The 27,041-nt window shown below is 50.7% G+C and overlaps 1 protein-coding gene across 2 annotated transcripts in view; it reads left to right on the forward strand.

The window, feature by feature from the left end:
• The window catches only part of TNN (tenascin N), a 58,617-nt gene extending 32,260 nt beyond the window's left edge, over window positions 1-26,357 (forward strand). For both annotated transcript variants that reach the window (XM_013061206.2, XM_013061204.2), the window contains 11 exons: window positions 1,845-2,108; window positions 2,782-3,045; window positions 4,185-4,448; window positions 7,295-7,558; window positions 9,503-9,633; window positions 10,681-10,813; window positions 11,121-11,272; window positions 17,055-17,151; window positions 18,020-18,187; window positions 23,030-23,193; window positions 25,459-26,357. In XM_013061206.2, the coding sequence (XP_012916660.2) occupies window positions 1,845-2,108; window positions 2,782-3,045; window positions 4,185-4,448; window positions 7,295-7,558; window positions 9,503-9,633; window positions 10,681-10,813; window positions 11,121-11,272; window positions 17,055-17,151; window positions 18,020-18,187; window positions 23,030-23,193; window positions 25,459-25,599 (2,042 nt within the window). In that variant the 3' untranslated portion in view covers window positions 25,600-26,357. The remainder of the gene's footprint in view (window positions 1-1,844; window positions 2,109-2,781; window positions 3,046-4,184; window positions 4,449-7,294; window positions 7,559-9,502; window positions 9,634-10,680; window positions 10,814-11,120; window positions 11,273-17,054; window positions 17,152-18,019; window positions 18,188-23,029; window positions 23,194-25,458) is intronic.
• Window positions 26,358-27,041: the final 684 nt, after the last annotated feature.

Consider the following 27,041-nt stretch of genomic DNA (forward strand, 5'->3'; position numbering starts at 1 on the left):
GACTAGATGGTTTATGAAAGGGCAGGATGGTGTCCCTTCATAAGAGACAGCAGACACCATCCTTCTTCTTCCTATTACACATCATCTCAAACTCAGGAGCTTATCCGTGGCCTCATACTTTGGTCTTAGAAAGATAAATGGTGATTGGTCCTATCTACTCACCATTCCTCTGATTTGTGTTCAATCATTGAAATGTTTCTACTTGAAAGGGAAAAGATAGGAAAAAACCATGTATATTAAGATCTGTGAGCCTAGTACTTTAGGGAAATGGTTTTTGCTCTGATCTCTTTGGGACAAGGAAGGGTTATTGTTTTCTTAGCAGGTAAATCCTCTCTGGAGGATGGTGTGCTCTGTTCTGGGGATCCTGAGGTTGCACTTACACACTGTATTCATTTATAATTTGTAAAGCTCTTTCATCTCACTTTGCTCATTTTTAAAGAAGATTTTATTTATTTATCTTAGAGAGAGAGGTGGCAGGGGGAGGAGCAGAGGGACAGGGAGAGAATCCCAAGTAGACTCCACACTCAGCATGGAGCCTGATGTGGGGCTCTATCTCGTGATCCTGCAGTTAGGACCTGAGCTGAAATAGGGAGTTGGACACTTAACTGACTGAGCCACTCAGATGCCCCTTCTCATTTTTTAAAAAATAATACATTTATTGAGATACAATTTATTTTCCATAAAATGTCATCTTCTAAAGCATAGAATTAAGTGGTTTTTGGTATATTTACAGTTATATAGCTATCACTAGTATCTAATTCAGAAGATTTTCATTACTCTGGAAAGAAGTTCCTTGTCCATTAGCAGTCCCACCCCAACTGCCCCCAGCCTAGGAAACTACTACATTCTGTCTGTAGAGTTCCTCATTCTGGACATTTCATACAAATGAATCCATACAATTTGTGACTTTTTATGACTGGCTTTATTCACTACACGTAATATTTTCAAGGTTCATCCACGTTGTAGCATGTCACCACTTTTTTTTTTTTTTTTTTTTGCCAGATAAAATTCAACTGGATGGCAGTAACATGTTGTGTTTATCTGTTTGTCACTGATGAGCATTTGGGTTGTTCCTGCTTTTTGGCTGTGGTGAATAAGGGTACTATGAGCATTTGCGTACAGATTTTTGTGAGGACGTGTTTCAGTTGTAGGAGTGGAATTGCTGGGTCACATGGTGACTCTATATTTAACCTTTTGAGGAATGGCTAAAATGTTTCCTTCCAGGATGCTGGCACTATTTTACATACCCACCAGCAACGAAGGATGGTTGTCTTCCTCATTTGCTTGGTCCTCTGAGGCTTTTGGTGAGATGGGTATCTCAGAGATCAATATCCCCATGTTACAGGTCAGAAACCTCCAATACATAGAAATGAATAATTTTTATACATCATGAAATTAGCAGATGACTCATGAGTCAGATTTATGGAATATTCATGGAATATTATGGTAACTTAATATCTAGATAGTAAGGCCCACATTTTACAAAGAAGGAGCTGAGGCTCAGAGCTAGCTGTCCAGGGCCACAGCTGGCAGATGACAGGGCTGGGCCTAGATCCCTGGTCTGTTGGCTCTGCTCTGGGCTTTTCCTGTCCCTGTGCTCTGCTCTCTGGGCTGGAAGAGAACCTCGCTCTTCTGACATTGGATCTAGTGCTCATTCTCTTGTCATGTGCTGCCTCCTGGAGGATCCAAGAGTCTAACTATGGAGAGAAGGTCTACCTCCATGAAACAATTGAAAACTGACATAGGAGATGGGAAAAACACAAGAACAGGAAACTACCTCCCTACAAGGAACATGGTCTCACTCTTTGGTGCTTGTTAATAGTTCACTTTAACTTTCCTTTCAGATATTGACAGCCCAAAAAACCTGGTGACTGACCGGGTGACAGAGGACACAGCCTCTATCTCCTGGGACCCAGTACAAGCCCTCATTGACAAGTATATGGTGCGCTACACCTCGGCCGATGGTGACACCACGGAGGTGTCTGTGGGGAAGGAGCAGAGCAGCACCGTCCTGACGGGTCTGAGGCCGGGTGTGGAGTACACGGTCCAGGTGTGGGCCCAGAAGGGGGACCGGGAGAGCAAGAAGGCTGACACCAAGGCCCCAACAGGTAACAAGAGAAAGGTGGTCAATCGCAGTTGAATTTTGAGCCTGTGGATGTGAGTGTGCATAGTACCAAAGAAAGATGTGCCCTGAGATGAGGGACTTTGCAAAGAGAGTCCTAGAGATCAAAAAGGACAGCGAGCTCGCGTGGTGATCTCAGTGCGCTGAGAGCTGGTAGCCATCAGTCTGCCTGGTAGTGATCTGCTCACGGAGCCACTAAACCCACTGAAGGGAGAGGCGAAGTTGCGTGGTGGCCCTGTGCTCAGCAGACTCAGCAAAGATGTTATAGGCCTTGACCACTGTAGGGCATGTGATAATGTTTTTAGAGTGACTGGCTCTGAAGTAGCCCTTGAGAAAACGATACATTGGGTTCCCTGAACATCATGGCAGATGTTTAATTGTGGTTTTGATGTGCCATCGTGTTGCTAAGAAGATGTCATTCCTTCCACATTTTGGGGAGTGGAAAGCCAAGAGAAAATATGTGAAGTTTGCAATGCATAGTCTTCTGAAATTAGGAGCCAGGGGTTACTTTCTCCCTTGACTCCCAGCCGACTCCAGATGAGGATACAGTTGCCTTGTGGGAAGAGAGTCCTATATGAAAATGACAGTGATGGGGTTCGGGTATCTCTTCCATGGCTTCCAAGCTTAGGCCTTTCCAAATATTTTTTTTTTTTTTTAAGAAATTGACAGCCCCCAAAACCTGATGACCGACAGGGTGACAGAGGACACGGCCACCATCTCCTGGGACCCAGTGCAAGCCCTCATCGACAAGTATATGGTGCGCTACACTTCGGCCGATGGGGACACCAGGGAGGTGGCTGTGGGAAAGGAGCAGAGCAGCACCGTCCTGACGGGCCTGAGGCCGGGTGTGGAGTACACGGTCCAGGTGTGGGCCCAGAAGGGGGACCGGGAGAGTAAGAAGGCCGACACCAAGGCCCCCACAGGTAATGGAGTATCGAGAATGGAGGACTAAGCCTATGGCTGGTCCAATTTATTTTCTTGCTTTGACACAGGCAGACTAGATGATTTATGGAGGAGCAGGATTACGGAGGATCATGTCCCTTCATAAGAGAATGCACACACCCTCCCTTACTTTCTTTTTAACTCATTTCCTTACAAGTCAGATCCAAGCGGGAGTTTCAAGCTCCAGTTTTGCCACGATTGGATGGTCTTGCCCCGTGACTCCTTCTCTGAGTAAATGAATATTTCATTGTACACAGTATTAAGGGTCTCTCATTGTGTTTTAGTGAGAACAGAAGATGAAAATCAAATGTTAATATTAATAATAACATTAGGAAAATTCAACTTTGAGAAATAGACTTTACATCTAGCAGCACAAGTAGATATGTGTGGTGTGCTTTGGCATGAATGAGTCGTGGTAATTCTGGTTTAAAGGATAAAGGCAACATCTGTGTTCTATTCTGAATGGATTGTGAAAGAATGTGAGGCCATATTTCTCTAGTGATTTAACCAGCTAACCAGCATTACATGTGCATCCACAATATGTATAGCATATTAAAACTGGTTTTTAATTGGCTGATTCATTTAAGAAGGGATGTTGTGCATTTACCTTGTGCTTTGTTTTCTATGAGGCTGTGGGAACCCTGAGCAGAATAGGAGGTGGCCCTCTGCCTCTAGGAGTTGACATGTGCTTCTGGCTATTAGAATCATCTTGTATGTAATCAGAGGTCTTTGTTGATATGATTTTAGAAACAAAATTTTTACTGCTTGTGAGCATGGGCTGTATCTTCTTCCACTGGGCCCTGTGTACTACGTAACACCACGCTGTGTACCTAGTGGGGAACTGGACATTTGCTTACTAAGTAAATAAGGAAATTTGTTTTATTAAATTCTTAGTGGAGGTGATAGTGTAGATCTGTAAATTGTGGCTTACTCTGCTTTCTTCTTGGGGAGTCAAAGTCTGTCTGGGGAGAGGACATCTCACTGAAGTAGTCAGGGCATAGGTAATGGGGATATCACAAGACACAGAAGAGTATCACCCCAAGAAAGATTACCCCGAGGTTCTGTACTATACTCCACTGTACTATTAATAGTGCATGTTGATCGGTACTTTTCCTTTTAGACATTGACAGTCCCAAAAACCTTGTGACCAACAAGGTGACAGAGGACACGGCCACCATCTCCTGGGACCCAGTGCGAGCCGTCATCGACAAGTATATGGTGCGCTACACCTCCGCCAATGGTGACACCAGGGAGGTGTCTGTGGGGAAGGAGCAGAGCAGCACCGTCCTGATGGGCCTGAGGCCGGGTGTGGAGTACACGGTCCAGGTGTGGGCCCAGAAGGGGGACCGGGAGAGTAAGAAGGCCAACACCGCGGCCCTGACAGGTAACAGGAGGGAGGAGAAAAGAGACTCAGGTCCTCTCCGTGGGCTGCTCTATTGCTGCCGAATGATGTCACTTCTGGTTTTGGGGTCTGTGACTCAGGGATGGTTTTAGGCAAGTTTACCGTAGAAAACCTCACTCACCTAAAGAAAAATCAAAGTATAGTCACAGACTCAGTACTGAGCAGGCCTGTGAAGGTCTTAAAACTCTTCCCCAAGCCTGTGCTCCTCAAAACCGTGGGTTAGAGAATTGTTCTGTGACAAGATGTTTTGCATAGGTCCAACTTGATGAATGGTGCGTAGCTTAGAGGAGCAAGTGTGACCTTGGGAGGTTGGAGCTCTGCGTTCATTTCAAGTTTCGAAGAGCATCTTCTCATGGCATGCCTGGGATATAGCAGCCAACAAAACAAGTACTCCTACTCTCTTAAAGTCCATTGGGAAAGAGAGGCGATCACCAAGCAAAGAAACTTATAACCATAAACTACGGTCAGCTCTTTGAAAGAGGTGAACACGGTGCAGGTACAAAGAATTACAGGGCAGGCATGCTTCTTAGAAGGGATGGGATGGGTAATAGTTAAGATCCACACGGACAGGAACATCCAAAGAGCATTTGCTTAAACAAGAGAGAAGTTTATTCTTGTGGAATAGTTAGAGGGTAAGTGGGCCAGGCTGGTATGGTAGGTGCATGGCACGGGAGAGCCCGACTCCTCCTGTATTGCCGGTCATTCATCCGTGGGGCATCACCTCCACCCTCCTCCCCTCATTCCAGTAGTGGAAAGGGAAGGGCAGGGCCGGAACATTGCCCACATTCTTCACTTTTCTCCCATTCCGTTGGCCAGATCCAAGCCCCAGCGCCAGACCTCCCTCCCGGAAAGGCTGGGGAGTGAAGTCTTCAACTGGATGGTCATGTGTCCAGCCTCCACTTCTGTTCTGCTGCCCCATCCAACACAGGCGCCGCTGGCTGCATGGGCCTCCTTACATGTTAACTAATGAGAAGTAATTAAATGATTTGCAGAGTGGTCAGTAACCACATCGTTAATGGCTGCTGAATTGGACAGTGCAGGGTAGTTCCATCATTACACAGAGGTCCATTGGACGGATGCTCATGGAGGAAGGGGAGAATGGATGGTGGGAGAACTCGCCATTTCTGGCAGCGAGAAGGGTGTGTGTGATGGCCTGGAGCTGGAGCAGCTAAGATGGTTGTAGAACGGAGAGGGGCTGGGGGCCGGAGCAGGGAGGGTGAGAGGGTGTGCGGTGTGCGTGGTGTGCGGTGAGGGGGAGGAGGCGGGGTCACTCACACGGGACCGCACGGTCCCTGCAGCAGGGGACATGTCGTGTTCATCAGAAGAAGAGCAGCTTGATGTAGCATTTGTTTAAAAAAGTTTATTTGGGCCACAGTGAGGGGAATCCGTGGAGGACAGGAAAGGAGTAACATCAGGAAAGTTAGTGAAGAGTCTAGTGTAAAATCCGGGTGAGAGGGGACGACAGCCATTGTGAAAGAGGAGAGGGGGCTATCTGGGTACACATTTTGGAGGCATAATGCCAGTATTTGTTGATGGACGAGATGTGGGGAGGGAAGAAAGTGAACAGATATGACCCGTGTTTCTGGCCTAAACAACAAGGAAGGCTGGGGCAACATTTTTTTGAGGGGAGCCTGAGAGGTAAGTAGGCTCGGGGAGGAATGGGAAGACTTTCAGGTTTAAACTGGAGAAGGTGGTGAGATTCCTTGGTTGAGTGAGTGACTTTCTTATCGACTCCACAAATACCAGTCACGGATCCAGTCCATATGAGGCGCCGTGGTAGAAATGTGGTTGTAGGTGCAAGCTGGGGGGTCACGGATCAGGGAGCTGAGGGCATTGGTTGGTATGCAAAGTCATGGCCATGGTTGAGGTCTCTTAGGGAGAAGTGTAGAGAGGTGGTCAGCCAGGTCACTAATGAAGAAGACCCAGGAAGGGTCAGACAGTTGGGAGAAAACCAGGGAAGGGTGTGGTCATGGAAGTCAAGAGCTGAGAGTGTTTTCAGACAGACGGAGTGGATCTGCCCTGTTAGATGCTGCTCAGAGGGCTAGTGAGGTGAGGATGGCGAGCGTCGATCGGATTTGGCAGCGGGAACCTGGGGGTGACGAATTCTAGCATTCTAGTGGCGTGCTGGGGAAGAGTGCCAGACTTCATTGATCGAGGGTTGAACGGGAGAGGAGGAGCGAAGTGAAGGTGAACCCCATTCTCGTGAGAAATCTGCCAGTTAGGGGGTCAGAGGGGCAGGAGGTCCTAGAGCCTGCGGTGTGGGAACGACGATCGAGGAGAGACCGGGGTGCCGGTGTGAGCGCAGACACAAAGGAGAAAAGTCCTTCAGAAGGTGGGAGTCGGAGCAAAGAGGGGCTTGTCGGGGTTTTATCACAAGAAGACAGCAGGACCTGGGGCAAGTCTTTTCATTTCTCTGGGCCTCCATGCTCCCCTTCGATCAAAGACAAGGAAGGTTGGAAGATCTGATTTCTCAGCTCTGAGAGTCTGTGAAACCAAATAACCAGATCCCACGGAGGTAACGAAGAGGCGGTTTCAGCCGCCGTTTGGGCCTCTTCTCTTGTGGCTCAGGAGACTTTTTTTGGTTACTTCTGTAGAAACGAGAGAGACAGGAAATTTCCGTACTGATGAACTTGCTGAAGATCTAATTCCTCCCAGTTGTAATATCCAGGGGTTGGTTTCCTTGGAAAATGGAAACTAGGGGCCTTTCACACCTGTTTTCAATGGAATTGTATCATTATTAAAGATAATTTGAAGGGAGGGCTCCTGGCGATGGGGTGGTGGGATGGCCTCCCTTAGGCTCTAAAATTCGGACTTTCCTTTTTAAAAAGAAATTGACAGCCCCAAAAACCTGGTGACGGACCGGGTGACAGAGGACACGGCCACCATCTCCTGGGACCCAGTGCGAGCCGTCATCGACAAGTATATGGTGCGCTACACCTCGGCCGATGGGGACACCAGGGAGGTGGCTGTGGGGAAGGAGCAGAGCAGCACCGTCCTGACGGGCCTGAGGCCGGGTGTGGAGTACACGGTCCAGGTGTGGGCCCAGAAGGGGGACTGGGAGAGCAAGAAGGCCGACACCGCAGCCCTGACAGGTACTGTGAGGACCTGGGACAAGGAACCATGTACGTCCATCAGGACAGTCTTCCTCCATACCTGGGGGTGCGGAGGGGAACAGGGGCGGGCAGCGGCTTCACCTGAGGCATTCCTCAGAGGGGTTCCCTCTTTCCCCCTCTGAGGTACTCTGCGGCCCTGACGGCTCTGATTAGGAAGGTGTAGAGAAGACAGTGTGAAAGGCAGCCCGTGCGGCTCTTCCAGGTGCTTGTGCAAACGTAGCCTCCCTCGCATTCCCTCCCCCCCCCCGCCCAGCTCCCAGGCTCTCTTCCTGGGCTTTCGGACCCGCTGGGCCTCAGCCCCAGTTTGGAGAAGAGGGAGGCTGGGAAGCTCTTCTCTTTTCATCCCCCTCACTGGGACCTGGGAAGCTCATGGGGCCCTCCCTGACGGCCTCGGGCCTCTGGGGACGGTCTGGGCAAGGCCTGGCCGTCCCCCCTTTGGCGGGGTACACTGTGTGTGGCCACTGGAGTTACAGGATGTCTTGAATTTCTTTATCAGTTACAATTAGCACGGGTTTTTAAATAAAAGAAAGTAAAGTATACTGATGGTAAACATTTTCAAACTAAAGCGTATAGAAACCCTAATGCCCAGTGCAGGTCTCCAGGGTAATTAGTTCCTTTCTCCCTCTGTCTGTCTGTCTGCCTCCCTTGTCTCTTTTGTCCCTTGTCTTCCTTGTCCCTTTCATTATCTTCTCTTTTTTTCACACTTGCCATTTTTAAAGGCAACAATATCACCATCTTTCTGCTTCAGAGAAACATGGAAATAACCAAGGCAGACCTCTCAAGCCTGTAACCGGCAGATGGGTGGGCAGTCAGAGCACTAACAGAGGCCAGCTTAAGATATTTAAATAGTTAAGGTTTTTGCTTTAATTTCTCAATGCAGGAAACTCAGTTTTGCAGGAGATGGAAAGAATAAAATCCGTACCAGATGTTATGCTCTAGAAAGTCAGACCAAGCTAATGTTACTGAAACTCAAAATTTGTCAAAACATCCTAATTCAAAACAACAGCTGCCTGATTTCTATTAAAATATTGCAATTCCGTTCTCAGCTGAAATGCTACTGGAGAGAAAATAGCTTGGAGACGTCTTTTTTGGGAACCTCTAAATTAAAATCATCTTCTGTGATGATTTTTCAAAATGGAAATTTTCATTCAATATCTTATTTGGTTAAAAAAAATGAGCCATCTGACCAATTAATATGGTGTTGACTAGAATTTTTGCTGAGCCTGAGTTTCCCTGGTCCACAGGGTGCACGCACGCATCCCCGTGTTCAGAGGCGGAGCTTCCCCTCTTCTTCCATTTCCTTCTCTCCTTCACACAAGCATGCCCCTGCTTCCCCGGGCTTGTGCAGGGTGAGGCATCTAAGGCCGCACATTTAATTAGGCAGGAGACAGAACTTTGTATTTCTGTGCTATGTGGTCAGAATCTCAGTAAATTTAGGGTCACGCTTGGGTCGTTTCCCAGCGCCGGGCCCGGGGAGGTGGGCGCCGAGGGGTTCGGTCATCTTTCCAGGTCGGTGTTTGCTGCGTTTGCCCAGTTTCTGCGCACAGGGCCTTCTCGGATCTGCACTCTCTCAGCTTCCCGCGCCACGCTGGGAGCCCTGCAGTCACTGAGAACCCGTCCGCTCACCTAGATTGCTCCCCCACGCCACTCTTGGAGAGTCTGCGGTTTGGGGAGGGGGAGGCACGGGAGCACGGATTCACTCGGTCTGCTACCCACCTAACCCCCACTTTCTTAATCCACTTGTGTGCTTTTGGAGTCGGAGGCTGCAAGGGGTTGGTGGCAAGGAAGAGCAGAGACGACTCCCTGCTGGAAGGGAGGAAAAGAAACGGGAGAAGCAGGGAAAACTAGGTCGACACATCAAACATTGTCTTGCCCCAGTTGTAATAATACTTAGTAAGCGTCATTCATTGGCTTTATGTACAGACATCGACCCTCCCAGAAACCTCCGTCCGTCGGCTGTCACCCAGTCTGGAGGGGTGCTGACCTGGACAGCCCCCTCTGCTCAGATCGATGGCTACATTCTCACCTACCAGTTCCCAGATGGCACCGTTAAGGTACTGGAAACTTCCCATTTCTCCTCTGGGTGCCCATGTCCCCCAACCACATGCTGCCCCTGACTTGGGCCACCAGCTTGATTGCTAGGGTCATGGTGATGGTAATGAGTTGAGAAACGAGTCGGTCCTTAGTGATCCTCTGCTGTGGGAAGGGAAGGTGCTAGCCCCTGTTATTTGTTGACATCCTCCGTGTGGCCTCATTTCACAGGATTCACGTGTGTGCCTGCCCCTAGCCGATGGTAGCATATTCACGGGCCACACATCTGTCCATGGTCTTGCGTTTATTGTTGGTCTTTCCCAATTCACGTTGGCCCCATGAACACAAGGACTTTTTGTCCGTGTCATATCCATCACTGTATCTGCAGTCCTTGGAACCAGGACCACAAGAGGCGCTCAGTAAATGTTTGTTGAATGAATCGATTAACCCTGATTTCAAGAGTAATGCCTCCCACCTGGAATCTGAAGACCAGCAAATTTGGGAGCTTGTTCTGATGCAAGATTTTTCGTCTTTCTTCTCGGCGAGAAAGACGGGAGGAAGGGGAAAAGGAAGGGCATGTGGATTTGTTCATGACCTCAGTGATGACTTACGGCAGCCCTTCAGGGAAAGTTAGCCCCGTTGTTCATAGAGGAAGTCAGATTGGTTCAGAAGGAAGAATTGAAAGGCCAACTATGCCCCTGCCTCCCAGACATCAGTGGTCACTTTTAGTCCCCTTAATTAGCTTGTCAGCCCAGTGTCGCCAGCCTTGGTGGCTGTAGTCGGCATCCCAGCATGCTTCTGGAGGCTGAGGTTCCCAGGAGACCTGGGGGCTGCTCCCCCAGGGGCAGGACCTGGCTGTTCGCTCTCAGCTCATGCTCCCATGAGTCTCCATGGCACTACCCTCCAGGGAAGCTGATGTGACCCACTGGGAATCTGGGAGCCATGAAGCCCTCAAAGAAACCAACACTCTCCTCTCAGAGAACTCCTGTCATTAGCCCCAGGGAATGCTGTTGACACCTTGGGCACCGGGGATGACATACTGACTGTCTCCTGTCTCCTTTGTTTGGTAGGAGGTACAGCTGGGAAGAGGGGACGAGAGGCTTGAGTTGCAAGGCCTTGAGCAGGGCATCACCTACCCTGTCTCCTTGGTCGCCTTTAAGGGTGATCGACGGAGCAGGAGTGTATCCACCAGCCTTTCCACAGGTAACATGGACTCCCACACTCTGAATGAGGACATGGTCAAGGGTGGGCGTCGGAGAGCCTAGAAGAGGTGTCCAAGGAGGAGCGAGTGGACAGAGTGGTGGATTTCTCTGGAAATGGCGCAATAGAAATAGGGTTAGGGGTTCAGATGAAATCCATCTCATGGTAGAAAGACTAAAGAGCAGAGCAGAACAGAATATTATTTTGTGGGAGTTAGGGGAGGAAGTGATGTGGGTGCCTGGGGGGCATAGACCTCCTCCTCCTTCCTTGCCCTTTCCCTAACACCACCCTCTCTCTGCTTGTCTCCTAGTTGGTGCGCGTTTCCCACATCCTGCGGACTGCAGTCAAGTTCAGCAGAACAGCAATGTCGCCAGTGGTATGTACACCATCTACCTGCACGGAGACTCCAGGCGGCCCCTGCGGGTGTACTGTGACATGGACACGGACGGAGGCGGCTGGATCGTGAGTGTTTCTCCGCGGGAGAGGGGAGCGTTGGCAGCTCATGCTGGCTTTCAGATGGATCCCGACTTAACCCCCACCCCCACCCCCAACCCCACCGGAAGTACTTCACACCTGGGATAGAGCTGGCTTTGTGGAACGAAGGCTAATGGTTAATGGCTGTGGAGGCTGTGGTTGATCAGCATCTCATGATGCCCTCTGTGGATGTGTCACCTCCATTTTCTTCTCTTGCAAGCCCTGTCATCAACATGACTCTCCCGCAGAAGCTTTCGCATAAGTGACAGAGGTTACCATTTCTCTTTCATAGATAGGTCAATGGAGGCCCACGGGGAGAAGTGCCTTGGTGCTTTACAAGAGTTAATGCCAAAAATTGGAACCAGATTTCAGGACCACCCCCTCACCCCCAATCAGGAGCCTCCCAGATCATTGGTTTTCCCTTTGGGTCCTCTCAGGCCATCCAAGAGGGAAATGCATGATCTTTTTGGGCCTCTGGCCTCTGAACTGAAGCTCTTTGTCTAAGTTCTGCCTCCTGCTTTGCTGTTAAGAAGCCAAACTCGGGTTTGAAGGGCTGAAGCCTGAAAGAGGGAAGGTTGGCAGGGTCTCAGGGGTCCCTCTTCTGTGTAGGGGTTTTATTCCCCGGGGGCTATGGTCTGCTTACCCCTCCTTGTGGTACCTGCTTCGATTGCTGCAGCCTGATCCAATTTATAAGATGAGCTGCCTTTGAGGGTTCCCCTCTGATCCCTCCGCCTCCCCCTGCCCCCTTCTCCCCACGCTTGAACCGACAGAGGCTCTCACCACCCCAAACCAGTGTGCGGCCTCACCTGCTGTCACAAGGAGGAAGCAGGAGCCCCTAGTGCTCAGACCACGTTCACTGACACGTCTGCTCCGGGGTCGGGAAAAAGCAAAGACACTTGAGCAGCCGCGAATGAGACGATCCCATCTGAGAAGCAGCACTGAAGGAAACTTACATCCACATCCGCGCCGCTGTATCTGGTGGCTGGAAGGCAGTATCTGGAGCGGATGGAGGGAGATTCCTGACTGATTTATAAAAACAATGGAACGGAATGGAACCTGGGAGGGTCTTGCCCCTGAGAAACCCGTAGGGCGGTTCCTGCTGCTTTCAGCACCTCTGTGGTAAGCGCTCAGTCTCTTCAGGCTGGAAGCCAGTTTCCTGCCTCGTGCCCGTAACTGACACATGGCTGAATGTTTGTGTTGTCTCAGGTGGCCTTTTTGAAAGCCAGCCTTCCCTAGGGAAGGAGACGTTTGTCCAGGGCAACCTCTAGAAAGATATCTGCCAGTCTCTCTGCCTGGGAATACCCCAGATTATTTCCCACAAGTATTTACTGGGTGCCTGCTGCGTGTCAAGCGCTGTTTTATGTACTCAAGAACCAGCCTTGAGCCAGACAGACCCAAAGGCCTGCCCTCAAGGAGCTTGCCTTCTACAACCAGCTCATGCGAGTGACCCTGACCCGGTCGCTGAGGTTAGTTCCAGAAAAAATCACCCTGCGTTCTAACCAGCACCAGTCCCTCACCCCCTCCCAAGACTCGTTTTCTGACCCAGGCTCCTGAAGGGAATACACAAACTGAGTGAGATTCTATAGGGTTCTGCTCAGAGCTGCCACAGTTTTGAAAACACTTGAGTCCTGGAACCTTCTCTGCCAGGTCTTTTACTGACAGTTTCCACCGTTTGGGGCTCAAGGATCTTTTGTCACTGAGAGATGACCTTAGTGCATTGCTCTGTTATTTTCCAATAAGATTTTATTTATTTATTTAAAGAGAGAGAGAGAGCGTGAGTGGGAGGAGGGAGCGGGAGAGAATGTCAAGCAGACTCCCACGAGAGGCTCCATCTCACCCCCCTGAGACCATGACCTGAGCTGAAACCAAGAGTCAGATGCTTAACTGAGTCACCCAGGAGCTTCCAAAATCCTTTTAAGGGAATTTTTGTCCATGGGGTGGCAGGAACCCAATGTGATTAAGAGGCCAGAAAAACCCTACCCCGAGGTAATTGGTGTCACAGGAGGCGAGCTGGGTTGAGGACCAGACGGGAACACTTAAGTGCCTGGAATATTTCCGCCTTTGTCTTCTGTCTTGCAAGTCTTAAGGACTACATTAGAAGTTCTTTCCACAGGCATTTAAATGACATTTTGTTTTTTTCTTCCCAGGGAATCAGTCAGGACATTAAGTTCTAGAGTGCCATAACAGCTCTGGAGTGTAGAATTCTGCCCGCCTTGAGACAGACCTGCTAAGGGGCTTCTTTTACCCCCAAACAGTTCGCTATAAGGTTTTCTCCCCATAGAATGGGAATGGGTTAGATTCTGAGCGAGTCACATCAGGCTCCCTGATCAAGAGATACAGGCAGGTGATCACAGTGGGTCAATTCACTTGGAATCTGACATAGTAAAAGGCAAACTTTCCTTTATTGAGATTTAATAATAACTTATTATATGTGTATGTGCCAGTCTCTGGCCTTCACACTTTCATGATTTATTATGATTAATGATCTTGCCAAAGCCTCGATTTAAGAGAATGACAAGTGGGCTATTAACATCTTGATCTCATCGTTTAGAAAAGCAAGGCTTGTCAAGGTTAACCAACTTGCCCAAGGACAAAGCTAGTAAGTGCGGAGCTGCATCTCCGTAGTGATGGAGAGAACGTCAAAACGATTGTTCAGAGTTTTCCTAGCTGAACTGAAGCATTATTAAAAAAAAAAAAAAAAAATCAGGGGCGCCTGGGTGGCTCAGTGGGGTTAAGCCGCTGCCTTCAGCTCAGGTCATGATCTCAGGGTCCTGGGATCGAGCCCCACATCGGGCTCTCTGCTCAGCAGGGAGCCTGCTTCCCTCTCTCTCTCTCTTTCTCTGCCTGCCTCTCTGCCTACTTGTGATCTCTGTCTGTCAAATAAATAAATAAAATCTTTTAAAAAAAAAAAAAAATCAGGGAGGGGCACCTGGGTGGCCTAGTCAGTTAAGCTTCTGACTCTGGGTTTTGGCTCGGGTCATGATCTCGGGGTCCTGGGGTTGAGCCCCATGTCAGGCTCTGTGCTCAGTGGGGAGTCTGCTTCTCTGTCTCTCTCTCCCTCTCCTTCTGCCCCTCGCCCTGCTCATGCACTCTCTCTAAAATAAATAAATCCTTAAAAGAAATCAGGTGGACAAACCCCTCTCATCATGCCAAGCGCTGTTCCTTGATTGGAGAATGCCTTTGTGAGGCACCTGTCCCAGGTGGGCAGCGTCACTATTGAGCCTGACCTTGTACCGTAACTAGTTATGCTAGTGGAAATATAACTGGACTTGACGTAGAAGGAACATCGGCACGGCATCTGCCCTGGGATCCCACCGTCTGCAGCACAGGAAGAGTCCCGGGGAAGGGACCAGAATGGGCAGCATGCTAGGAAATAAACAGCCCCAGGATCTTAAGAAATGAGTTTTGGAACATGAGCTCAGTGAAGCTGGTATTTTCAAACGTTCTGATGAAAAGATGGAGAGATCCCTGTTCTATCCTTGCATCTGCCACTAGATGATCAGCCGATTATAACAATGTGGCTAATCGCCGTCCTGAACGTTCCCGTCTGGAAAATGGCATCACAGGTCCTCCCCCTGCAGCCAGCACGGAACACGCTGCTCCGTAATGGCGGTTACTTGAGTGGATGAGCCAATGAAGAAATGAAGCAGCCCAGAGGGGAACGAGCGTGTCTCTGGAATGAAGGACAAAGGGGAGAGAAACCACAATGTTAGTGCAGTCTGGAATGATTTGCCTGATCATTCCCTCAGTTCTGCTCAGCAGCTCGGGAGCTTTGGAGAACATTTCTACCCTTACCGTCTCCTTGACTTCTCCTCACACCTCTGAGACGGATGCTCCCTGCCCGCTTCTAACCCTGTTTGTCCCACAGCCGACTGAGGCTCAGTAACAGGGATGACCGGCTCACCAGCTGCTGGCCGGGCAGTGGCCCTGGTCTGCTTTAGAGCCCCGGGCTCTCCCTGCCCACTGTAGAGAGATGCCCTAGTCCAGTGCTTTCTGGGCCAGCAAAGGTGGGCTGGGGCTTCGAAAGGAGTTACCGGTGAGCTCCACACGGAGCTGTCAGCATTGCTGTAGGCCACCTCTTCTCTCCTCCCTCCCTGTGTCTCCCAGAAAAAAGAAAAAACAGAAAGAACGCACAGATATCGAGAAGTTTACTGTACCAAGTTTGAGGTTCCGTGTTTTATTTCAAGGCACCTGCGGTGAAGCGTGGTGGAAAGGAGCGAGACGGGGCTTCTGCGTTTGAACGGGTGCGAAGGGAAGTGGGTGAAGACAGAGACGCCATCCAGGCTTCCAGAATCCCAGAGTCGTTTCTGTGATTAGTGAAGATGGTGTTGAGCGTGGCTTTCAAGGTTACGAGGACCACGACCATTACTACCCATTCCAGTAGTGCGCACAGGTGTGACTAGCTTGTAGGCACTCTTCAGGCTTGCTTAATATAAAAGAATCTAGTTTACCCTGACAGGCACTGCCTTCCTTCCCCCGAACAAGGAGTTTGGAAAAGCAGGCCGCACATACTTTCAAGAAATAGCGGGACCCAAGACCCAAGTCTGTGTCTGTGCTCTCACTGCCCGCTCACTCCTCAGGCCATTCCACGTTCGCTTCTGCCCTCGTCTCTCTGCAATGCAGCCTTTGTTAGAGTCACTCCTGACTTCTCTGTCCCTAAATTCTATGGACATGCTCCTTAGTTCTCGTGTTCCTTGGCACTGACCTGCCTTTGACACCATCAGCCGTATCTTTCTCCTGGTGGTCTTTGTGGTTCCACGTTCTCCTGGTTGTCCTTCGGCACGCCCGGGCCCTCCTCCCGCCCCCTTCAAGAGCGCATCCTTCCTCCTGCGCACCGGCTGCTGCGTAGTGCAGGCCCCTGAGTCTTGATTCTGGGCCATTTTCTCTTTTTAGTTCCCACTTTTCTTCCCAGGTGGTCGCATCCTCTCCAGCGGTTTCGCCTTCCTCTCTGTGTCCCCGGGGCTTTCTGTGTTCACTAGGCTAGAGTGGGCTGTGCCGTAGTTAACACGCCAACACCAAATCCCAGTGATTGAGGACCGGAGAAGTTTCTTCTCGTGTGTGCAAAGCCTTCTGTGGGTTTGGCAGTCACTTGTCGGCGGTGACTCAGGGATTCAGGCTGATTTCCTCCTCAGGGCTCTTGCCCTGTGGACACGTGGCCTTCACGGAGGCCCCGAGGCACAGGCAGTAGAAGACAGGGCATGGAGAGAGAGCAAGCCCTCCCCGCCCTTCTGTGCTCCCACTAAAGCCCTTTGGCTAGAATGAGTCACGTGGCTCCCACTTGACTGGCCAGGGACCTAAAAGAGAAGCACTTCCCGCTTGTGTTCCTGGGGACAGGACACTGAGATGGGCAAACACTGAGCAGCGTCTCAGACACACCTGCACCTTTGCAAGTCTGGCCCAGATCTCTCTTCAGAACCCTAACCCTTAGCTCAGCTGCTCCTGTGGCATCTTCAGCGGCCAGGGGACCTCAGGAGTGCCTCGCACTTCCCTCGTGCCAGGTGAGCGCGCACCGACAGCCCCGTCTTCTCTCAGAACCCTATCTCAGCCAAGAGCCCAGTGAACGGCCACCCAGTGCCACAAGCCCAAAGCACACGAAAGGCTCCCTTGCCTTCTCTTTCTGACCCACTTTCAGTCGCCATGTCGGTCCATCTGACCTTCCCTCTGCTGCTGTCTAACCTCAGGGCAGCCCCCAGTCCGAGCTGCTGTCCTCGTTCACTCAGCCATGGCTGTTCACGTGTGTTGGAGTGACAGGCCCGTCTTCCCTTGGCAGGTCTTCCAGAGGCGCAACACGGGGCAGCTGGATTTCTTCAAGCGCTGGCGGACCTACGTGGAAGGCTTTGGGGACCCCATGAAGGAATTCTGGCTTGGTATCATCTTGGGGATTCCGGGAGGGCTGTGGGGGAGGGGTTGTTTCCCCCTTAAAGGCTGTGCGGGCAGCTCTAGAAGGCCCCCCACGTTCAGGAAGACGTCCCAGGGACAGGGACAGGACACTTGAGGAGTCTGCCCACCAGGGTGTCGATCGGGCCATGTTGCTGGGAAGGCTGTCTTGTGCTGGGCTCATGACGGGGTGGGCGCATCCCAGGGGGTCTTCATGCTGTGTGTCAGCAACTCAGGACCCTCCCCGGGGCCTTCACGTCTTAGAAAAGTTGGCCCACTGGGATTCGGGGCTGTTCCTAGAGGGTCATGGCTGGAGTCCCTGTGGCTCTTCAGGCCTGCCAGTCAGTGTGGGGATGGCGTTCTCTTTTCTCCTCCTGCTCGAACGTGCAGCAGATACTCATGGGGAGTGAAACAGCCACAAACATCCACAGGGAAAGGAAGAATTAAAGAAATCGTAATCTGGAGACTCTGTCTGAGAGGGTAGGTCATGGTCATGGTCAGCTCGGCCAGGAATTCCTTCAGAGACCTCAGGGTGGTGGCTGACGTCCTTGTCCACGTGACAAGATGCGGGGATGAGAGGGGGAAGCGCTTCTGCTTTAGAGACAAGGAGTCGGGGGCAGGTTCCCCACCCGGTTGTCCCCCACGGCTCCTTCCCAGAGGACACGCTTTCCCCACTCATAAACACAGCTGTGCCGAAGAGAGAACAGGAGGAGAAAACAGGCCCCCCCAGCAGAGACAGAGTGAGCAGAGGAGGGAAAGGCCACGGCGACTCTCGGTGCTGGCAGTCGCAGACGCTCGCAGGCGCGTGCCAGCACACACCGGCTGATCGGTCACTGGGACCCCCTCCTTTGCTTTCAGGACTCGACAAGCTACACAATCTCACCACTGGCACCCCTACTCGCTACGAGGTGAGAGTGGACCTCCAGACCGCCAACGAGTCTGCCTATGCCGTGTACGATGCCTTCCAGGTGGCCTCCAGCAAGGAGCGGTACCGGCTCTCCGTTGGGAAATACAGAGGCACAGCAGGTGGGAGCGCACCTCTCCCCCCAGGCTGGGGTCCCTGGCTCCCGGTGTGTCTCCCGATCGGACTGCCGCGTGCCACGGTTCAGGGAGTGGTGGGGGGAGAGGGGATGAACCCTGCAGAGGTTTGTCTCACCTCGGGCTGGTGGCATGTCTGTCCAGTTGTGAAGGAAGAGAACAACATCCAGCGATGTGACCGAAACCCTGGGGTGATATCATTGAATATTCCGTTTCAGAGGGACGGGGTGGTTACTGTTTTAATGTCCTATCTTCCGTCTGGATTTATAGTTTTTAAATGCTAACAAGTAAGTCCACTGTTTGAGCCTGCATGGTTTTGACTCGGGGGTGACTACGTAGGGATGTGGTACCAGCCGGATCCGCGGGCTGTATGGGCCGTGGTCTCTCCCTTGAGACTGTCCTGAAAGCAGCTAAGTCACAACAGAAAAGAACTTCTGCCAAGAGCCACGTAAGTGGTGAGGAGAACAGGGGCTACAGGGTGTGAGAAGAGGCGGGCACTGAGTCTCGAGGCATCACTGAAGGAAGTCCCCCACCGGGCAGTGGTCTGGGGCTGGGTCTGAAAGGTGGGACTTAGGTGGGAAACAGGGAAGGGGTCCCCAGCCTGGGGGCGTCCATGGTGAGCAAGGACCGAGCAGAGTCCAGGCAAACGGGGTGTGCTCCTGAAGTCAGGCCACTCTAGAAGCCCCTAGTGGTGGAGGACTGTGAACAGATGCCTCTTAGTGTCTGGGGCCACGAGCCAAAGTGGCCAACTGCTAAGGCAGTTTCTTGTAGGTCTTATAATTTAATTGTTTTTAAAAATATTACATGGATTCTGCACTTCCTCTTGTTTCCCGGTGCTTAGCATGGAACCCGGTGCAGAGCAGGTGAGCTTGAAGCGGGGTGTTGCTAGCCAGAGCTCTCCATGCAGTCCTACAGATGTTTTGTATTGGGAAGGATAGTCCCTGAGACCCGATATCTTGCCTTGGGGTCAGTGAAGGCATGAGCTTGGTGACATGGGGACAAGAGACGGCACCCTATCCCGCATCTCTCCCCGAAGCCCAATGACTTCCCTCCCTGCTGGCTGGGAACCCTCTGGGGCTACCTGTTCTCTCTTCTCTCATGTGCACATACCTGTTCTGAGGCTTGTCTTAAAATAGCCAGGAAACGAACTGATGCTAATGGGAAAATGAGTGAAAAGGAGTCAATATATTCACGAATTAATGGGATTCTCCTCCCAGGGACTCTATTTGCATTTTAACTGTGATTTCGGGATAATTCCCATTCTGAGATTGTTCAGGCCCACAGTGCTGGTCAGTGGTGGATGTGTTTTTCCCCAGGAAGCCTCGGGAGACTTTCAGATCACATGGCGTTTAGCCAGCGACCTGGTCTCCCTGATGTGCCTCCGTTCCTACTTGGAAACTCTGAAATTGCATGGTGGGCTTCCTGGTATTTTAGCTTTCCTTATACATGCTGATTGGTCCCCAGGAGGGTTTTGAAATTTAGGAAGCTTCTGGCTGCTCATGTCCTACTAAATGATGAGGTCGTGTTTAGAGGAGGTGGCGTTCAAAGAGAAAGTGAATGGTTTGATGTCTCTCTGCACGTGCCAGCTCCCCCCCCGTTAGAGCTCTGCTTAGAATCGGGGGTTCATGCCTGGGGATTAAACACACCTAGAAGGATCGCCATCACTCCCGCTGTCCTGCTGGGCCCTCAGCTTCGGCTTTCACTGAAGTCCCCATCAGAGAGCCCCTGATTCCTCCACAAGGAAACTCCAGCAAGACAGTGCTGGCTAAATTTCGTTTCTGGTTCTGAATCTTGGAGTGGGGCAGGGAGGACATCCAATGAGCGCCACATTTAGGATGCTAGTCATCTCCTGAGAAATTATCATGAAAACAGATGTTTTGGAGTGGTGCAGAGTGACTTCTAAGGGCTAACCCACCATTTGCAGCTGGTCTCACGTCCCACCTCCAGGATACTCAGTGATGCCCACCCAGGGACGCGTCCACACCCTGGGAGCGCTTGGATACGAGACTGAAGAACTCCGCCGGTGTTTGCTGGGCTAGGGCCAGGGATGCCAGAGGTCCACTGTGAAGAACAGCTCTATGCAAAAGTGCCTTCCTCGCTTTCAAATGGATTTTTGCACACTGGTGCTTAAAAGGAAGGGGAAAAATTGTTAGGTCTGTGGACAAGAAGGGAAAGCCAAAAATGGCACACCTTGTTCTTTATTGGCCCTTTCTTGGTTCCAGGGTTGAGAGTCCAGACACATGGTCCTGTGGGACTCCAAGGGGATATGCTGTGGATGGCTTCCTTGGGTCTGAGGTGGCCCAGCTGCCTTGGCCTTCCTTCCTGCCTCAGGAGGTGATGGTGGAGCTATGTTAGATGAGATGGGAGATGACCAACTCAGTGGCTCCACCCTGGGCTTTTTTGAGCCTGCTGCCAACCCCTCCAACCCACCACCCAAGGAGAGCCTGCTGTCCACCCCAAGTGGGTAGCACAAGTTAGGGGTGCTTATTTCTCATCCGGTGTTCTCTCCGAAAACCCTGAGAGATGGGAGAGGGTCTGACCACCACTGGCTTTTCTACTCTGTCTTACTTAGGGAGATAAGCTTAATAAATCAGAACACGGTTTTGGCTGGGGGGCCTGACAGCCAGAGAAAAGTGATTTTTTGATTCATGGGTACAGTCGTTGTCTGTGCTCCGAATGTCAGCACGCTTTCAGTTTCGGGAAGCGAGAAAATCTGTCTGTGGAATAAACTGCCACACTTAGCCAGAAACCTGCTTCACTTTTCATGATCCCAGCGCCCAAGGTCAGAGAACCACAAACAAATCGTTAAGAAATAGCCTTTGCACAGACTCTTTGAAAACAGCTCTAGGAACTTGAGATGCAAGTTAGGTAAGCTGTGCTCATTAAAAGTGTCACCAAGGGAGCCATCGTGTGTTATTTTAAGCTGTAGTTAACTGTCTGCCAGAAAGCTGAAGGGGAGAGGAGATGGGAGCGCGAGGGGGAGCGACAACATGCCTTTCCTCACCTGGAGGAAGTGAAGGGGGCAGAGCCCTTCAGCTGACTTAGCAGGAGGGGCCTCTGCGGCCCTGTCCCTGCTCCCCCAGCCCTTTTTGCTGGGTAAGGGGTGGCAGGACCCACTCTTTGAGCTGCCAAGCCAGAGGGACAATCTGGGACCTTCTCTTTTCCTGGTGTGTTGTTCACTCTTCCCAGAGATCTGCCCCTTGCCAGCCCCAGTGACGTCCTTGAGAGCAGGCCCCCTTGTCTGTGTTCCCAGAGCCTGGCATGGTGCTGAGTCCTGGCGGGGATGGGGGAGGGTGTGGGGGGGTGTCCCTGAATAAATGAAGTTGCAGACTACATACAATCTGCAGGTCTCTGACGTCAACTTGCACTCCAGGGGCTTATGAAAACACGGACTGCAGATGGGCTCTACCTTCCTGGTTTCAGTTCTGTAGATCTGGGGTGGGCCTGAGAATGTGCATTTCTCGCCAGTTCAGGGGTGGTGGCTGCTGCGGGCTGGCTGTTGTTAGCATAACTACAGGTCCCTGCGGAAAGGAGAAGCCGCCAAACTAAGAACCCTGGGCTTGGAATCTGAGGCCTGAGATTTGAGTCCTGACCTCCCCCCACAGCTCTTTGTGGACTGTGGGGCCTTGCCAAGTCCCCAGAACTGTGAGTCCGTTTCCTCCTGGGACTAAGAGCTGCTGCCCCACCTCGTAGGCTACCCTGAGGGGGTCAGAGGAGGGTACTTATGTAAAGAGAGTCCTGTGGCTCAGAGACCTGATGAAAACCGAGTGTTACTGTAGGAACATGACTTGATTTAGCTTGGGATTGATACAGGCCCTTATCGCCTCTTATGAGCTGAATTAAAAAGCAGACTGATGAGAAGATGACAAGGATGGTGGGGAAATAGTAGAGAAACAAGTCAGATGATGTGAGTGAATTTCCAGACAGATGTCATGAAGCTCTAAACCGAGCCTATGCGCCAGGAAGTCTCCGGAAACTCAGGTGTGTGTGCGAGGAGTGCATGTGCGAGGAGCTGGTGTGTGAGCCAGCGGGTGTGCGAGGATTGTTAAGGAGGCTGGTGCTTCCTCGGGTGTGGGGTCCAGCTGGCCTCTGAGGAATGGTTAGGATGTGGACCGAGGAGGGCAGAGGGATGCTGGGGGCAGAAGCATGGGGGCAGATCCATGGACTGCTCAAGGGGCGCGTGCCCATGGGGACAGCGGGCTCCCAGACTGGGAAGCTACAGCCGAGTTCCAGGCCTGCAGAGCCAGGGGGGAAGGAGCAGCTCCCTCCAGGTGGTGGGAAAGGGGACATTAAGTCTGAGGGTCTGAAAGTGTGTGTGTGTGCTTCAGGGAAGGCTGGGGAGGCTGTTGGGTTGAGGTAAGTGCAATCTGAGGAGCAACAGGCTGGGGTGAGGGCATCTGTGAGTGATCTGCAGGAGGAAGGCCTTGACAAAGGGGTCTGTCCGATGTGGTTGGGGGTTCAAGTTCGGGTGCCTGGGAGGCTGGTTGAGCAACAACATGGAAGACAGGCGAGGGTTACCTTGCAGAAGGGGTATCAGGTGCTGTGAGGAGAGCCGATGGGTTTGGTTTTGGATGTTTGGTTACTTCACATGACTGCGGGGCCTCCAAGTGAGAATGTTTTTCAGGCTTTTGGAGAGACAGGTCAGTTAGGAGAATCTGTTTGTATCATGTTCTCCTCTTGGCTGTTTTGAGAGAGGAGTGATTCCCTGTGACGTACTGGCTGGATCCCTGGCATTTTTGTGCCCAAAGATTGTCCTGCTGAGTCCAGAACACAATCATCATCTCAGTGGCCAAACTTCGACGCTCACCTCTCATGTGTCCTCTCCCGCAGGGGATGCTCTGACTTACCACAATGGATGGAAGTTTACAACTTTCGACAGAGACAATGATATCGCCCTCAGCAACTGTGCCCTGACCCATCATGGTGGCTGGTGGTACAAGAACTGCCACTTGGCCAACCCCAACGGCAGATACGGGGAGACCAAACACAGTGAGGTAAGTGACAGAGGAACTTTTTTGTCCCATGCTCTGCTCAAAGCTTTCTGTTCCCAGGGACACTCTCCAGGCTGGTTTGGTCCTCTCCTTCTGATGCCTCCTCTCAGGACAGGAGGGCTTCTTCTCCAGGCTTCATGGCCTTGAGGTCAAGGCTTTCCCTGCCCATCTACAGAAGCTCTTCCCCCACCCCACCGCATTCCCACCGGGGCTGCATGCTTACTTAGTATAGGTGGGTGGGAACTCAGGCTGTCCGCTGCTGGGCAAAGACAGATAACGTGGATTATGCACGTCTCTATGTACTGGTTCACACATGGACACTGTTTTAGTAACAAAATACTGTAGGCTGGGTGACTTGAACAACATACATTTATTTCTGAGTTTTGGAGGCTACAAAGTCCAAGATCACGTTATCAGTAGATTCAGTTCCTGGGGGAAGCTCTCTGTCTTAAGGATGACGGCCTTTTCACTGTGTCTTCATATAGTGGAGAGAGAGCTCTGGTCTTTTTTCCTTTTCTTATAATGGTATTGAGCCCAGGGCACCTTCGTGGCTCAGTTGGTTGGGCGTCTGACTCTTGGTTTCAGCATGGGTTATATCTCAGAGTTGTGAGATTGAGCCCCGTGTGCACTCAGCATGGAATCTGCTTGATGTTCTCTCCCCGCCACCCCCGTGCTCTTCCTCCTGTTCATTCTCTCTCTTTCTCAGTAAATACATAAATAAAATCTTAAAAAAAAAAAAAGGGCACTAATCCCATCTTGAGGCACCCACCCTCCCGAGTTCATCTAACTCAACATAACTAACTCAACTCATCTAACTTCAACATATGCATTGGGCATTGGGGCATTGGGGGTGGGACACAAGCATTCCGTTCATAACAGACACTTTGTAATTCTTTCTAGTTGTTTTCCCAGTGAAACCTGAGCTATTTTTCTCAAATCCTTTGATCACCAGGAAAATAAAGTCTTTTCCACTTTTGAGTAGACTCACCTCTGGATCCACTTCCTCCAAAGCCACTCAGAGTCTACTGAGAGTGTTATGCTAAACTCCATCTGAGCGTTCTCCACGGCTTCTCTCCCCTTCCTTGTTCTGAAAAGTTCCTCCCATTGATTTCTCAGACCTCTGTGAGCTGTGGGCATCCTCTTGACTCCTTGCCAGCTGTCAGACAGCTCCTGTCTGCTCCTTGAAAATGGCATCCTTGTTCCCGCTTCTCATGAATCCATCCCCTCCCCGAGCTCCTCCCCAGCTTGGGTTTCTGATTTCCCACCCTGGGTCCATTCTAGCTTTTAGGAATCCAGCTTTCCCCAGAAGTCACCTTGTGACTGGTATTACCGTAAATATTAGTGCATCTCAAGTCCGGGTACAGTTTGATTACTTTGGCCCCGACGAGGCAGCAGGGACTCCCAATCCTTGTGCGAAGATTCTTCAAAGGGAAGAAGAGATTTTCCCCCAGGAAGGCTGAGGAGGGTGGGCCCATGAATCATGGTGGCAGCACGTGGGCTGACCCAGGGAAGCCTGTGATCAGAGATCAAATATTTGAAATGAGCAGCCAGCATGCCCTAAACCATCCCCGCATTTGCTAATAAAAGACATTCATCTGGTTAATGTGCTTTTCACAGTCTGCAAGGCATTTAAGCTTCTTGTTTATTATTTACCTCACAAATTAAAATACATAAAATTGGTCACTTGGGCTCTTTATTGGCCAGGTTGCAAGGTTATTAAGTGAATTAAATATTATTGCGTTCACCAGTCAAAAGACATAAAATGAAATTTAGTTTCCAGCAGGCTATTTGTTACCCCAGAGCTAGTATCTAAACAGTCTAAATTGAAAATTATTTTACACGATTGACCAATTAATATGTTTATTTTTGCCTTTAATTTTTGGAAGGAAAAGTGTGAGGCAAAGATAATGGGCGTGTTGCTGTCCAGGTTGACCATGTATTGGCTTTGCTGCTGCCGTGGTCTCCCCCATTGCCCTGGGCTCACACCCCATCCTTCCAACTACTGGGGTGGGGTGGGGTTGGGGCGGGGTTGGGGCCTTCCAAGTCATCAGCCTGTCAGACCTCAGCTGCCCAGCAGAGGGCGCATGTCTCTAGTTTCAGCCCTACTTCTACAAGGACCCCAGTGACCACTTGTCTCACTTTTTCTCTCCCCTAAGCAGGGAGGGAGGGTTTTCCCGGGAAAGAGGCATTCCTTCCAGCATAACCCACCCCTCCTTCCTCCCAAGTTGCCTCTTCTTGATGCTGGCTTTGTTTTTTTCTTTTTTGTAGGGGGTAAACTGGGAGCCATGGAAAGGACATGAATTCTCCATTCCTTATGTTGAGTTGAAAATCCGCCCTCATGGCTACAGTGGGGAGCAAGTCCTGGGCAGAAAGAAGCGGACACTAGGAGAAAATTCGAGAACGTTCTGATGGCCTATGGGAGCCGTCGTCGCACGAGGCAAGACTGGCCTGGGATTGGGGCTGTGTAGGCTTGGGGCAGGTGGGTAGAAGTGACTGGTTCATGGACGTTCGGGGGATGCTCCTGGACTCTGGTTTCTCAGATGGCTGGATAACCTTCAGAACAAAGCACGTGACCAAGCTTCAGACCATACAAGTCACTTCCCTGTCACCTGCATTTTTGCCCTTCTATACTGGGGGCCTGAAAGTCAACCAGTGGTAACATATGGGAAAGACAACACCAGACTGCAAGGTTTTTCAGTCTATCTTCAGGAACAAATATATGGGATTAGTGGGGAAAAGGAAAAAAAAAATCAACTTGCACTTCACCAATTGGAAATCTCTGGAAATTGGCATATATCTATATCTATATCTATATCTGCTACTAGAAGCCTTTTTCTTGGAAAGAAGCACCAAGGAGGGGTTCTTTTTGATGACCAAGGGGCTAAAGTGGCCTGATGCTTGTTACCTCCCATCGTCACTGGGTTTTGAGAAAAAAGCTGTAAATCTTTCCCCATTTAAAAGATGCTAGTGTTAGGAGGAAGAAAAAAGGGACCACAAGGACCAACATGGATTCCTATCTAGCTAAGTTGTGACCAGCATCCAGCATGCTGGAAACCAAGCTTCTGTGTTACTGCTCTTCTCGAAGGCCCCCTTCCCACTTATTTGCATAATCACTTGCATAGATCTGCATATGTTGTGAATAAATTCTCACTCATTTCAACTTTAAATAATTGGACTCTTTCGATGATTGATTCCTCCCAAAGACTCTTCTGTGACTCCCTTTCATGTCCTCCGGTCCGCAGCCTCCCCCCCTTTCCCTGGCCCCCCACATGGTCAGACCCGTAGGTGTTCTGCAGCTTCTCTGAGACAGAGGCGTACTGTTTGAACGGGCACTTGGCCAGTTGGATCCTTTGGGCTTATTTTCCTGTGACTCTGGAAGGTTTTTCTGTAGCGAAGTCCATGATCATTATTAAAGTAACTTAAATTCCTACTTAAGAAAGAAAGAATAATAAACCACCTGATTTTTAAAAAATGTGCCTGTGTTATTGAACTCACATGTGTGCACTCAAATTCTAAATTTAACCTAAGTGCACGCAGAGGTACAGTTTGTGCATTACGGTGGAATTTGGTCGGCCTGTGGTTGCACACTTGGATGACAGCAAACAGTGGGGTTTGGAACCAGGAGAGGTGAGGAAGTGGGAAGAGAGGCACGTGCCCTAAAGCCCACAGCACCGTTCCAGGACCAGGAATCCTTTCCTGCCTGGGCTTCTCTAGGCTTTAACCTCTGGCTGAAGGCCAAGCCATACTCTCGAAATGGTTCACGTCGCTGCTGTAAGTTTTCAGCATCCTTCTGCAGCCTGTACCACAGTAACTGCTGGGTCTGGTGAGGATGGTCCAAACAAGAGGTCAAG

This window comes from Mustela putorius, unplaced genomic scaffold (assembly GCF_011764305.1).
Source record: "Mustela putorius furo isolate JIRA1106 unplaced genomic scaffold, ASM1176430v1.1 tig00003942_pilon_pilon_pilon, whole genome shotgun sequence".
NCBI classification, from domain to species: domain Eukaryota; kingdom Metazoa; phylum Chordata; class Mammalia; order Carnivora; family Mustelidae; genus Mustela; species Mustela putorius.